The 12,142-nt window shown below is 43.3% G+C and overlaps 1 protein-coding gene across 1 annotated transcript; it reads right to left on the reverse strand.

Moving 5' to 3' along the window:
* Positions 1 to 5,341: 5,341 nt before the first annotated feature.
* On the reverse strand, positions 5,342 to 10,568 carry LOC143514750 (uncharacterized). Its single transcript, XM_077006321.1, has 2 exons — positions 6,764 to 10,568; positions 5,342 to 6,665 (listed from the first exon to the last, which is right to left on the reverse strand). The coding sequence occupies exon 1, from the start codon at positions 10,566 to 10,568 to the stop codon at positions 8,973 to 8,975; it is 1,596 nt and encodes a 531-aa protein (XP_076862436.1). The 3' UTR covers positions 5,342 to 6,665; positions 6,764 to 8,972.
* Between the last annotated feature and the right edge of the window lie 1,574 nt (positions 10,569 to 12,142).

Below are 12,142 nucleotides of genomic sequence, written 5' to 3' on the forward strand. Positions count from 1 at the left end.
GATTTTTGTGTGATTTTGTTGTCAGCACATTCAACTTTGTACAGAACAAAGTATTCAATGAGAATATTTCATTCATTCAGATCTAGGATGTGTTATTTGAGTGTTCCCTTTATTTTTTTGAGCAGTGTATATCAAATAATTAAGTCTTTTGAAAAGCACAGATAATATTGTCATGTATTTTCCAGTATGTTCATCCAAATAGCCAGCAAGCTTCTGATGTCTTGAAGAAAAGTATATAATTTATATGTTAAATAACATCCATGTATCGACTGGGAGTTAATCAATCGCAGTAGTATGGTATTAATATGCTAAACAAGTGTGACGTGCGGGCAGGGCGAAGGACGAGACACGAGTCCTCGGTTGCAGCAGATGTCACTTTTATTAACGTCACACGAATAGCACACAAAGCGCACGTAGAAACACTTAACACACACGGTAACGTGTAGATTCAGACAACGATGAGCACAGGACACTGCACAAACGCACATTAAGTAGACAAACCACATAAACGCCACGTGATTACGAGACGAGCCACAGGTGAGACGGATGATCACAAGATATAACCGCACCCACGCAGATCCACAGACGCAGACTAGGAGGCGTAGACGACGTAAACACACGCCCAAAAGGGAGGGGCTGGGGTCCTCAACGTGACAATAAGTTAGAATTAAATAATCCATTTTAGAGCTGTCACGCTACAGAGGCCCCCTGCCGGCCACCCCAGTCAGCAACGGCAGTATTTCATGCTGTCCTGTTGTTGTGACGTTGTGTGCATCTCTCGGGTGGGCGTGGCCCATTAGGGAATCCGACACCTGAGGGCCATTTGTATGTATCTATATGTTGTATCTTTGTACCAGTTGACTGCTGGTTGTTGTATCCTTCATTTGGATTATGTCACGTGTTTTGCATTGGTGCACTTTATTCATTAAATCCTCAATATTCTCTGAGATTGGCGTGATCGCTTCCTTCTTTTTAGCTCTCACAAAATAACCAGCCAATTTTTCGAAGCTGCCAGTCTCCTTTTCTTTACCCTTTGTTTGTGGTAATATCTCCTGGTAAGTGTTCATCTGCATGTTTAATGTAAATCCACACAGTGGGGGCCCTGACGTAAATAAATTTTGAGGAGGAACTAGCGGGGTCCCTGGTCATGTAAAGTGGTCAGGGTTGTATGTATATATGTGTGTTGTGTAAGCTGTGGCTGAGAGGGCCAGGTCTGCTACACAATTAATGTGTGTGCTTGTGCTTCTTATGTGCAGGATTTTCTCCCAAAAGGTGGAAAGCAGCACTCCTGGACCTTATGGGATCTCCTAAGTAGGCAGGAGCCCCCTGATGTTATGGGGTGACTGAAGTCCACTGATGTTTGGGGACCAGAGGGCTCCAGTTTGAAGAGCTCCTGCCAAAGGCGGAGATTCCCCCTCGTGCTTGGGAAAACAGGTCATGGTCCCTAGCAATTCCTGGGAAGGTTGGAGCACTCCACTTCATGCCACACCTCCCCGAAAGAAAGGGAGGTCTCCCCAGGAACCTGGGGTGGGTAAAACAGTCCACTTGGAGGCCTGTCACACTACAGAGGCCCCCTGCCGGCCACCCTTGTCAGCAGTGGCAGTATTTCATGTTGTCCTGTTCTGACGTTTGTCCCTTGGTTGGGCATGGCCCATTAGGTAACCCAACACCAGAGGGTCATTTTTCTGTCTATATATGTTTTATATATATATATATATATATATATATATATATATATATATATATATATATATATATATATATATATATATGTGTGTGTGTGTGTGTGTATGGTGATGTAATAAGATTAGGGTTATACTACTGTGAGATTACCCAACGAAAATGAGTACTGCATTCAACTGCTTTTGCTTATGTGTGACAGAGATGAGGAATGAGGCAACAATCATGTTTTTGTGGAACCGGCAGATTCTAAAAAGGAAGCCAGAGAGCAAACTTTGTCCTTATTTTTGCTCTGTGTATTCCAACTATGTGAATTTACTGAGGCATAGCTGAGTTTGTCTTCCAGGGATTATGGGCATGGGAACTTAAAAATTCCAGATATGGTAACTGAGCAAAGATCACAAATGCACATATGCACACACACAAAACAACAAAAGAAACAGCATGACTGTGAAAGAGAACCTGTATGTTTTAAAAACCTGACATTAAGTTTTGCCATGTAATAGAATCACTTTGCCAAGTTATTTATTTATCAAGAATTTATCAAGAAGTTGGTTAAGGTTGCCAACATGTTGTTGGAAGGACCAAAACGAAGTCTCTTGACAATTAGTACTGCACCTAATGTAATGCAGTGTGCCACTGATATTCAGCAGATACCTGGATCACTGACAGCACCATGGCCCCAGGGTAATGGTGTCAGTGATTTTCTGTGTCAAATGCCCTTTTACAGTTCCATTGAAACTAGTACCATCCTGAAGGTCACGTGACTGTGCCATGCCTCTGCCATTCTGAAGGTCACGTGTTGTAGATGTTTTTTATGGATTACAACAGACATTATTTTAAAGTAGCTTTACAGAAAACCAGGTCAAGTACATTTTGGGTGTTGCCAGAGGAGACCAAGCAAAGTCTTTCTCTATTGTAGTTGTTAAACTTCTGCACTGGGACCAACAATTATATTTAGGAAGCTTAAATCAGGAGAATCTCATCAGAAGCTGTGCTGATTTGTCAGACTGCTGTAGGCAAAAGTATATGTTATGCAGCTTGTAACAGTTTTGCAGAATATTAATAGTAAAATGTGATAGGATCCAATACGAAAGTAAAATTAATTATTGTAAGGCAATTAGTCAATACCAGATATTTAACACACTGCTGGTAACTGTAGTAAACTGTAAGCCAATTAAAGAGACATTTTTAAAGCATTGGCTATTTTTGACTTTATATTTTGGCTATTTTTATTTGTAACAAATAAACTAATACCAAATGCACTAGGAGTGCTGCATAACAGCCTAACTGATCATAAACTGGAAGGCCAAAATTTGCCCTACGAAACTCATAGGCCAATGATATTACTAAAAGAAGTGACAAATTATTTCCCAATATAAAGTTGTTGAGTAATTAGAAAATCCTGAAAGATGATTTTGGAAACAATAATTTTTCACAAGCTACTAGAAAAACAAATGTAACTAAATGAATATGTTTGTAATATCATATTTATCAGCTGCTTCCCAATGCAGGACCCCTGTAGTGTCAGCAAGTGGTAAATAAGCAGGGTAGCTACAGGTTAGGTAAATTAGCTGATTTCTAATTCTGCCCACAGCTTATGAAATAATAAATAATAATAATAATAACAATAATAACTTATATAGCGCCTTTCTAGTACCCAAGGACGCTTTACAAAAATCCTATGAGAGAGAGATAGGGTACGGAGCCCCTGAAGGGACATGGTGTAATTTATTTTTCAGGTAAAAAAGTGGTGAGCACCAGATACTATCAGGTGAGCACCAGATACTATCAGGTGAGCACCAGATACTATGTGGTGAGCACCAGATACTATCAGGTGAGCACCAGACACTATCAGGTGAGCACCAGATACTATGTGGTGAGCACCAGATACTATAAGGTGAGCACCAGATACTATGTGGTGAGCACCAGATACTATCAGGTGAGCACCAGATACTATGTGGTGAGCACCAGATACTATCAGGTGAGCACCAGATACTATCAGGTGAGCACCAGATACTATCAGGTGAGCACCAGATACTATGTGGTGAGCATTTTCTTGCACTCGAATGAGCACTACTTTGCAGTTTTGCCCAAGCTGCATGGATATTGGTGAGCATATTGAAATGTACTTTCAGCTAGGTCTAAAATATAAAGACATAACATTTATTATTGCCAGTCGTCATGGATACATCATAACTGAGAGACATTTAAAATGCATTTTAAAGACTAGGGGTCTATTTCGTCGAAAGAACTACAGCAACATAGACAATATTATCGTGTTTATTCAACAACAATTGAGAAGTGCAGGTCAGCTCCATGGTTACAGGTGGATGCATGCCAAATGTCAAGAACATGGTTTGCATGTAAAGAAGGAAGACGTTTGGCTAATCCTAAAGGCTCTGGATCCAAGAGGAGTTCAACTCAGAAAAGCCCGGAGACTCCATCGCCGTAACTACTTTGCAAGAGGACCAAACTACATCTGGCATTTTGATTCCTATGATAAACTAAAGCACTATGGTATTTGTATCAATGGATGCATTGATGGATTTTCTAGAAATATTATTTGGTTGAATGCATTCACTACAAACAGCAATCCAAAAATTGTGGGAGGGTACTACATGGAAGCTGTAGAGAGACTCAGAGGTTGCCCTAGAATAGCTAGAGCTAGATCGTGGTACAGAAAATGTACAAATCAGGGATTTTCAGAGGTTTCTCCACCGCAACAGAAATGATGGAAATGCCATAGACAGCTACTTGGATGGGGCGAGCACAGCCAATCAATGAATAGAGTTGGTGGGGAATCCTAAGAAGAGAATCAATGGAATTCTTTATCTCTTTGTTCACTGATCTTAAGGACAATGGCCTGTTTGATGGATGTTTCCTGGATAAAAGTGTTCTTCAATTTTGTTTCATGGGAATTATCCAGGTAATAATTATGATTTACATATTTGTTCAATGTGAAAACTCATTGCTAATGATAAAATAAATTGCTCTCATCCTGCTGCCCATAAACATTATCTATTGCTAAAATAGAACATGTAATTGTAATCTAAAGAATGAAGTTTTATGATTCTATTCTATCTAAAGAATGAAGTTTTTGTGATTCATATGATTTTATGATAACAGTGTTCTCATAGGCTTGTTACAGCTTTTAAGAAAGAAAAAATATGATTAAGTTTATACTGTGTAATTAGTGTAAAGCTCAGTCTCTCCATGTCTAAGTGGTGTTCCTTTTTGTTAATTATTTTGCTTCTTTATCTATTGTAGGATGAACTTGATGAGACCATGACAGTATGGAATTCACATGTTATCAGACCATCCAAAAACGACAATGTTCCTAGCGGGCGCCCAAATGTCATGTACCTGATGCCAGAGCTGTACAGCACTGAAAACTTTCTGTTTCCAGTAGATGAAGCCGACCTTCACCTGTGCAAGAGTGACTGTACATTTCGATCAACAGTACCATGTGACCCTGATGTTTACGAGCTCTGCAATATTACCATGGCAGAATCACAGATGTCTTTCCCAAATGACTCCTTCCAAGCACTGGATTTATACATACACTTGAGGAACGAAATAAGAGCCTCCCCGTGAGTTTGAGTTTGGTTTCAACATTAACATTGGACATGGACAGTGACTGCAAAACATGAGTCTTTAATAGCATGTAAATAAAACTGACATGTAAACATTACATAGTCATACAAATTTCCAGGAATAAATTAAATCTGAATTGAATCAATTTTTGAATTGAATTAAATGTTTTAAAACATGAAACAAAAAAGGCACACTACAAACAGTATGTGTTTATTCTTGAGTATGCAATAAAATGAAATGTAGTGGGTCTAGTAAAAATCTAGAGAGAGAGAGAGAGAGAGAGAAATTACAACTGAACAATTAACTTAATTTTAAACTTTTTAAATTTTAAAACATAGTGAAGGAATATTATGTCTTTTATACTCATCATGTACTCAAGACCTTGTGAACATTGTGTCCTTTCCTATGTTCTCTGTGACCCTTGTCACCTTATTTTACCCCCCCTGTCTCACTGTATGTGAAAGGTCCTTTCACCCTGTATGTGAAAGGTCTTAGTAGTCATTTCCTTTCAGGTATTGTGCTTCCTGTCCACTATGCGACATGCAGAAGAATTATGCTCGGTCTGCAGAATTTTCTTGCTTGTGAGAAGAAGGTGTTATTTCAATCAATCAATCAATCAAATTTTATTTATATAGCGCTTTTTACAACAGTTGTTGTCACAAAGCAGCTTTACAAGTGCCGAGTCCTAGCCCCCAGTGAGCAAGCCAAAGGCGACAGTGGCAAGGAAAAACTCCCTAGTTTTTTGCATGAGGAAGAAACCTTGAGAGGAACCAAGACTCAGGGGGGGAACCCATTCTCCTCTGGCCGACACCGGTCACCATGACAACAACAACAATTTAGACAGAATGTAGACAGAATGTAAAAGATGCAATAATGTCAATTTAGACCGAAAAATATGTAATAATGTCCATCATGGTGTAGGCATCCGGTTAGGCAGGAGGTGGCCGGCCAGGATGGATCGCTTGTCTCTCCTCATCTCATTATTCCTCAAGCAGGCGGGCAGCCATGTGGAGAAATGAAACAGGGAAAATTAGCTCTGTATGAGGACATATACAGGACAGGTAAAATTATAAACATTTCCATATAGGGTAGAATTTATTACCTATGTTAGAATAGCAATCTTGAGCCCACCCTGCTGCTTGCGTGCACAGGGATGGTCTGTGTATGTATAAATGAGAGGAGCGCCCTCTCATCTTTGAACATTTGAGATACAGCCTGCCTGTGTGAATAAACTCCTCCTATTTCCAAGAGAGTTGTTTGTTCCTCAATTGTTCCGGGAGCTCCCTGCCACACACTTCTCTGCAGAGTGTTACACTCAATTGAAGATTAGTTTCAGGTGATCCTCCGTGACCCTCCGCTCATTGCCGAACACAAGAAGGTGCTTTCTACTGAGAAAGAGACATACCTTTACACATAGTCATATCAGAATAGTACAACCATCTACCTAATAGTGGGAATAACCACCCATTTTATTATCTCCATTTACCGGTAGACCACCGACTCCCATCTGTCAGCAACTTTACGTTTTCCTCTCTCTCTCTTATTGGCCACGAGAACTCGGTCACCAACTTCAAGTGTAGCACCTCTGACTCTCTTGTCATACAGCCTAGCCTGTCTGTTCTGCTCTTTACTCACATGCTCCTGAGCAAGTGACATCGCTTTCTTGAGTTCCTCAGTGAGGTCTGCCACATACTTGTCATAGTCTGATGTATCATGGTCAGTTAAGACATTCCGGAACAGGACATCCACTGGAAGACGGGGAATTCTGCCATACATCAAGTAAAATGGAGCATAGCCAGTAGTTTCATGAATTGTGCAATTATACATGAACGTCAGTGTCTGTAATCGTTTGGGCCAGCTGATCTTCTCCTCTGAAGGCAGAGCTCTTATCATATTGCCTAATGTCCTATTGAAGCATTCAACTGAACCATTCCCCATAGGGTGGTAAGGGGTTGTGTGCGATTTCCTAATGCCCGATAACTTAAGGAGCTCAGCAAACAGATCACTCTCAAAATTAGGGCCCTGATCACTATGGATCCTCTTAGGGAACCCATAAACACAAAAATATTTGTCCCTAAAATATGGGTCCTAGCCACTTGTTTAGCTGACTGATTCTTGCAAGCGAAAGCCTGAGCTAGTCTGGTGAAATGATCAGTTACAACTAAAACATCCACAGATTTATTGCGCGAGTCCTCAGCTGACCAAAAGTCAATACACACAAGCTCAAGTGGTCTTGAGGTGGTGATACTCTCCAATGGAGCCCTGCCATCAGGCTCCAGCACCTTGCTTACAACACAACGATGGCAATGATGCACATGATCCCTAACGTCTCTATCCAAGTGCAACCAAAAAAATCTCTGCCTAACAATGCTGAGAGTCCTGGTCTGGCCCTGATGACCGGCGTTCTCATGAACTCCCTTCAACACGACAGCTCTGAGGGACTCAGGCACAACATATCGATGACGTTTGGCCTTCAAAACTTTGTCATGAGAATCCCTGAATAAGATGCCATTGCGCAACACTAGCTTCTCCCAATGCTTTAGAAATCTCAACACACCAGCCAGCTCCTTATACCTCTCCCGCCTGGAGGGCCTACGACCCCTATCAACATAAAATAGCACCCGTGAAAGAATTCTATCCTGCTGTTGAGCATCACGTAGGTCACCGTCTGTGTAACCGGGTAGGTCATACACCATATCAGGGATGTGTTGTGGCAGATGACACGCCATCTCTAACGCACGAGTTCTAGCACCTAACTCCCATTCAGTGTGAGATTCCAGAACTGCTGAAACTTCACCCGCAGTAACTGTCTGTGACAAAACATGCACCGTTTGCGTGTGGGTGTGTAGGGTCGGAACATGGTATTGTTCAGAACACATACGTGTGGACTGTGTATCTGTGGTCGTATCAGTTGACAATCTGAACACTTTTTCAACCGCATTACCACACATGTTTTTGGTTTCGCTGAGGAGTTTGCCATAGGGTTCGTTGAGCAGCCTGAGGCCAACACTTGGTCTAACGAACGGCTGGCGGCTAAGGGCATCAGCTACCACATTACGCGGGCCTGGCACATACTTGATGTCAAAGGAGTAGCACGCCAGTTTGGACACCCAGCGCTGCTCGCAACAATCCAACTTAGGCTTGGTCATTATATGCGTAAGCGGATTATTATCAGTCCATACAGTGAAGTCATGACCCTTCAACCAATGACTGAATTTATCGCAAATAGATCATTTAAGCGCTAAAAACTCTAATCTATGAGCTGGACAATTCCTCTGAGATCGTGTTAGGGACTTGCTTGCAAACGCTATTGGCCTAGCTCTTGTCTCGCCCTCTTGGACTTGTGATAAAACTGCTCCAAGACCATCCAATGAAGCATCAGTAGACAGCTGAAAAGGTCTGCTGAAATCCGGATGAGCTAACACAGCCGAATTCACAAGAGATGTTTTAAGGCGTTCGACAGCAGAGTCATGCTCGTCAGTCCAATCAGAAGGGCTCAGCTTGCGATTAACTGGGGAACTCCTGCCTATTTTGCGATGCTTTGATTTCCCCCCATGACCTGCTAAGAGTGAGAAGAGAGGTCGAGCAAGGGCAGAGTAATCGGGGATGAAATGCTGATAATAATTCAGCATGCCTAAGAAGGACCTAATGCGTTTTTGGCAAGGAGTAACACCATCAAGTCTGCTTTGGACATACTAGACACACTTTCTTGGGTCCGTAGATACGCCTCGTTCATCAATGATGTGCCCCAGGAATTTCACTGAGCTTCTCAAAAAGTGACATTTCCTAGGGGCCAACTTTAGATTATGCTCACGCAATCTACTGAACACTGTTTCTAAGCGTCCCAAAGCTGTCTCCTCATCAGGTGCGAACACCAGCACATCATCAAGGTAACACAGCAGGCTGAGGAAGTTCTGGTCTCCAAAGATAGCAGTCATCATACGCATGAAACTCCCCGGACTGTTGCAGAGGCCTTGTGGCAGACGACAATACTCATACAGGCCCATGGGTGTGGTGAATGCAGAGTATTTTCTGTTGTCCTCATGCAACGGCATATTGTAAAAGCCGGAGGTTAAATCCATTGTACTGAACAAGGAATTACCACCGAGCGCAGCCAGACAATCTGCTTGGTGGGGAAGCGGGTGTGCGTCTTTAACAGTCCTCTTGTTCAGCCAACGAAAGTCTGTGCATAGGCGGAGCTCTCCAGTTTTTTTCCAAACGAGCACAATAGGAGACGCATACTCACTGGTCGACTTCTGAATGATCTCCTTCTGCTCCATCTCATTCAAAACTTGTCTCAGCTTCTGGTACTGACTTGGTGGAACCCGCCGGAATGGCAGTCTGAATGGCCTCTGGTCAGTAAGATGGATCCTGTGGACAAACCCCTCCGCCTTTCCACAGTCCAGGTGATGACGTGAGAATGTGTCTTCATAACGAAGGACCAAATCAGCCATTTCATTTCTGCATTTTTCTGACACGTCACAGAGACTCAAATCCAAGTCATCAAGGCCAACAGATGCAATCTTCTCCCTGGCTGAACTGTCACGTGTCTCAGGGTCAACAGGTGAAATACGTGAGTGGGTCCTCTGAAGACAGCTAGTTGACTCAAAATCCTCTAGAGCCATACAGGGATAGATGTCTGCCAGTTTTGCATTACGTCTCAGCTGGACAGCTTCATCAGAAATGTTCATGATTTTCAGCGGAACCCACCTATCTCCCCACAGTGGTGTCACAACTCTAGCGACCATAATACCCCTTGGTGCCGAACGAGATGATGTAGGCTCAGTCATAACTGCACTGCCCGGCGACATCACATTGGACTTCGGCAGTTTACCCCACACAAGGTATTCACGCCCAGGCTCCAGCAATGTGGCAGAGTTACACTTTACTGTGCCTATATTATCCGGAATTTCATTTCCCCTCCAGCGGTCTAACCCAGCTAACATGGACAGAAACTGTTCTGTTTCAGGGTCCGAGCAGCATGGCTTGGAAACAGCTCTCCAGTAATCACCACATTTCTTTGACTCCCGCAGAATGTGTTTAATAACATTGGTTCCTAGGATCAGTTCGTCATGCTGTCCCTCTACTACCAAGGTAGGTACAATAATTTTGCAGCCATACACTTCCATCTCAACGTTGAAGGTTGACTTTGGACGGACGCGCCGACCCCCGACTCCTACTAACGTGACATCTGAAGAGAGTCTGTCAGTCTCACTTATGGCACCAGCAACAAGGAGAGAGCGTTCGGCAGCTTCATTCATTGTACATGCCATTGAACCGCTATCTAACATGGCACCCAGTGTCACCGTTCCACTGACTCTCACAGGTGTGTAAAACAAACTGTCGTTTTGGCCAACTATAGTGGTGTTCTGATATACAATAGCCTCACTTCCACTCACATGCGTGTTGTCGTCTGCACATACTGAATCAATGGCTTCAATCACATCTGTGTGGGAGTATACATCCAGACCTGTACTGCCTCCCGCTAAATACAGGTCATCTAGTTTCCCTGATCAGGCTTCAGTCGCAAGGAAGACCTGTTCGGGCATCGCTGTCTGGAGTGGCCAGGAGCTAGACAGTTAAAGCACAGATGATCAGACTTGCAATGTGACAGAGTAGAATGACTTCTCTCATTACAAACTTTACATGGGGTCGTGTCCAATTTTTGATGTCCTATCCGCTGACGCACAGGTGAGGCTGTACCGCGCTGTTCCACCTTCAACAGTACCTCTTCTAACATACCCATCATACGGCTCAAAACACTGTCTTCGCCCTTTGGTTGTTATGTGCCACAGGTGCTGATTGGGCGTGTTGAACTAGAGGTTTACATTGAGCTGATGTAGGGTAAGCAGCAGCAGACTGTGGCGAGTATGGAACCTGAGAGGGACTAGTAGAGCAAATAGAGTGACTCCCAGCTACGGGCAGAGCCATGGCACCTGGCACCTGACATGATTCCTCCGCCATGACTGCGGTAGGGTGACTCCTAAAGTTTGCGTGTACGCTAGACTTCGCTGAAGCCCTCGATTCCCTCTGAAACTCATTTATTCGCACTTGAATGTCCCTTGACGTCCATTCCCCCGACTGGCTTACATCTAAAAATGCATGACAGGCCCGGATCTGGGCAAGGTTTCACGAACATGCGAGCCACCTCATCTCTGATGTTTTCCATTTTCCGTCCTTGACGTTGTAACCCCTCATCAGCTGTATCAGCAGCCTTATTGAGCCTGATCCAGTAGTCTACAGGGTTTTCCTGATGTCTGGGCACAGTGGTGTAAAAGTCTGCTAGGGGAAGAGACGATGAAGGCTCACTAAAGTAGCTTATAAGGATGTCATATATGACTTCAGGATCTTGCGCCACATCTATCGACTCGTCGCTCCGCAAAGCGATTTTTACTACATCCTTAGCTTTACCCATCAGCCTACTCAGAATTTCTTCAGCTTGTGCGCTCAACTCACAGTTTTGCTTTTTCAGACACGTTTTCGTTATGTCAACCCATTCCTTGACTGAATATTTGTCGCTACCGTCTCCTCTAAATACGACAGGTTCGTATCCGGTTTTGACATGCACAGTCACTCGAGATGCATCCCGTTCAACAGAGCTGGGCTGTGTACTAGTCTTAGATAGGTCAGGTTCAGCGTCTTTGTCCAAAAGTCCAGTTGCCATTAACCTAGCTGCAATTGAGTCTCCTATCTGCATTCCCAACTGACCTACCAAGTCAGCTAAATTCTGCAGACTAACACTGTCACTTACTGGAGTGGAAGTCTGTGGATTATCTCTCAGGTACTGCCCCATAGGAGACCACCCCGGGCTAAAGCCACGCCCTCTGCCCCTACCAAGGCCCAACGTTGACTGAAACTCATGACC

This window comes from Brachyhypopomus gauderio, chromosome 5, assembly GCF_052324685.1.
Source record: "Brachyhypopomus gauderio isolate BG-103 chromosome 5, BGAUD_0.2, whole genome shotgun sequence".
NCBI classification, from domain to species: Eukaryota; Metazoa; Chordata; class Actinopteri; order Gymnotiformes; family Hypopomidae; genus Brachyhypopomus; species Brachyhypopomus gauderio.

Coding starts and splice junctions, on each gene's coding strand:
- LOC143514750 (XM_077006321.1), bottom strand. CDS start 10,568: ATGTTAGATAGCGGTTCAATGGCATGTACAATGAATGAAGCTGCCGAA.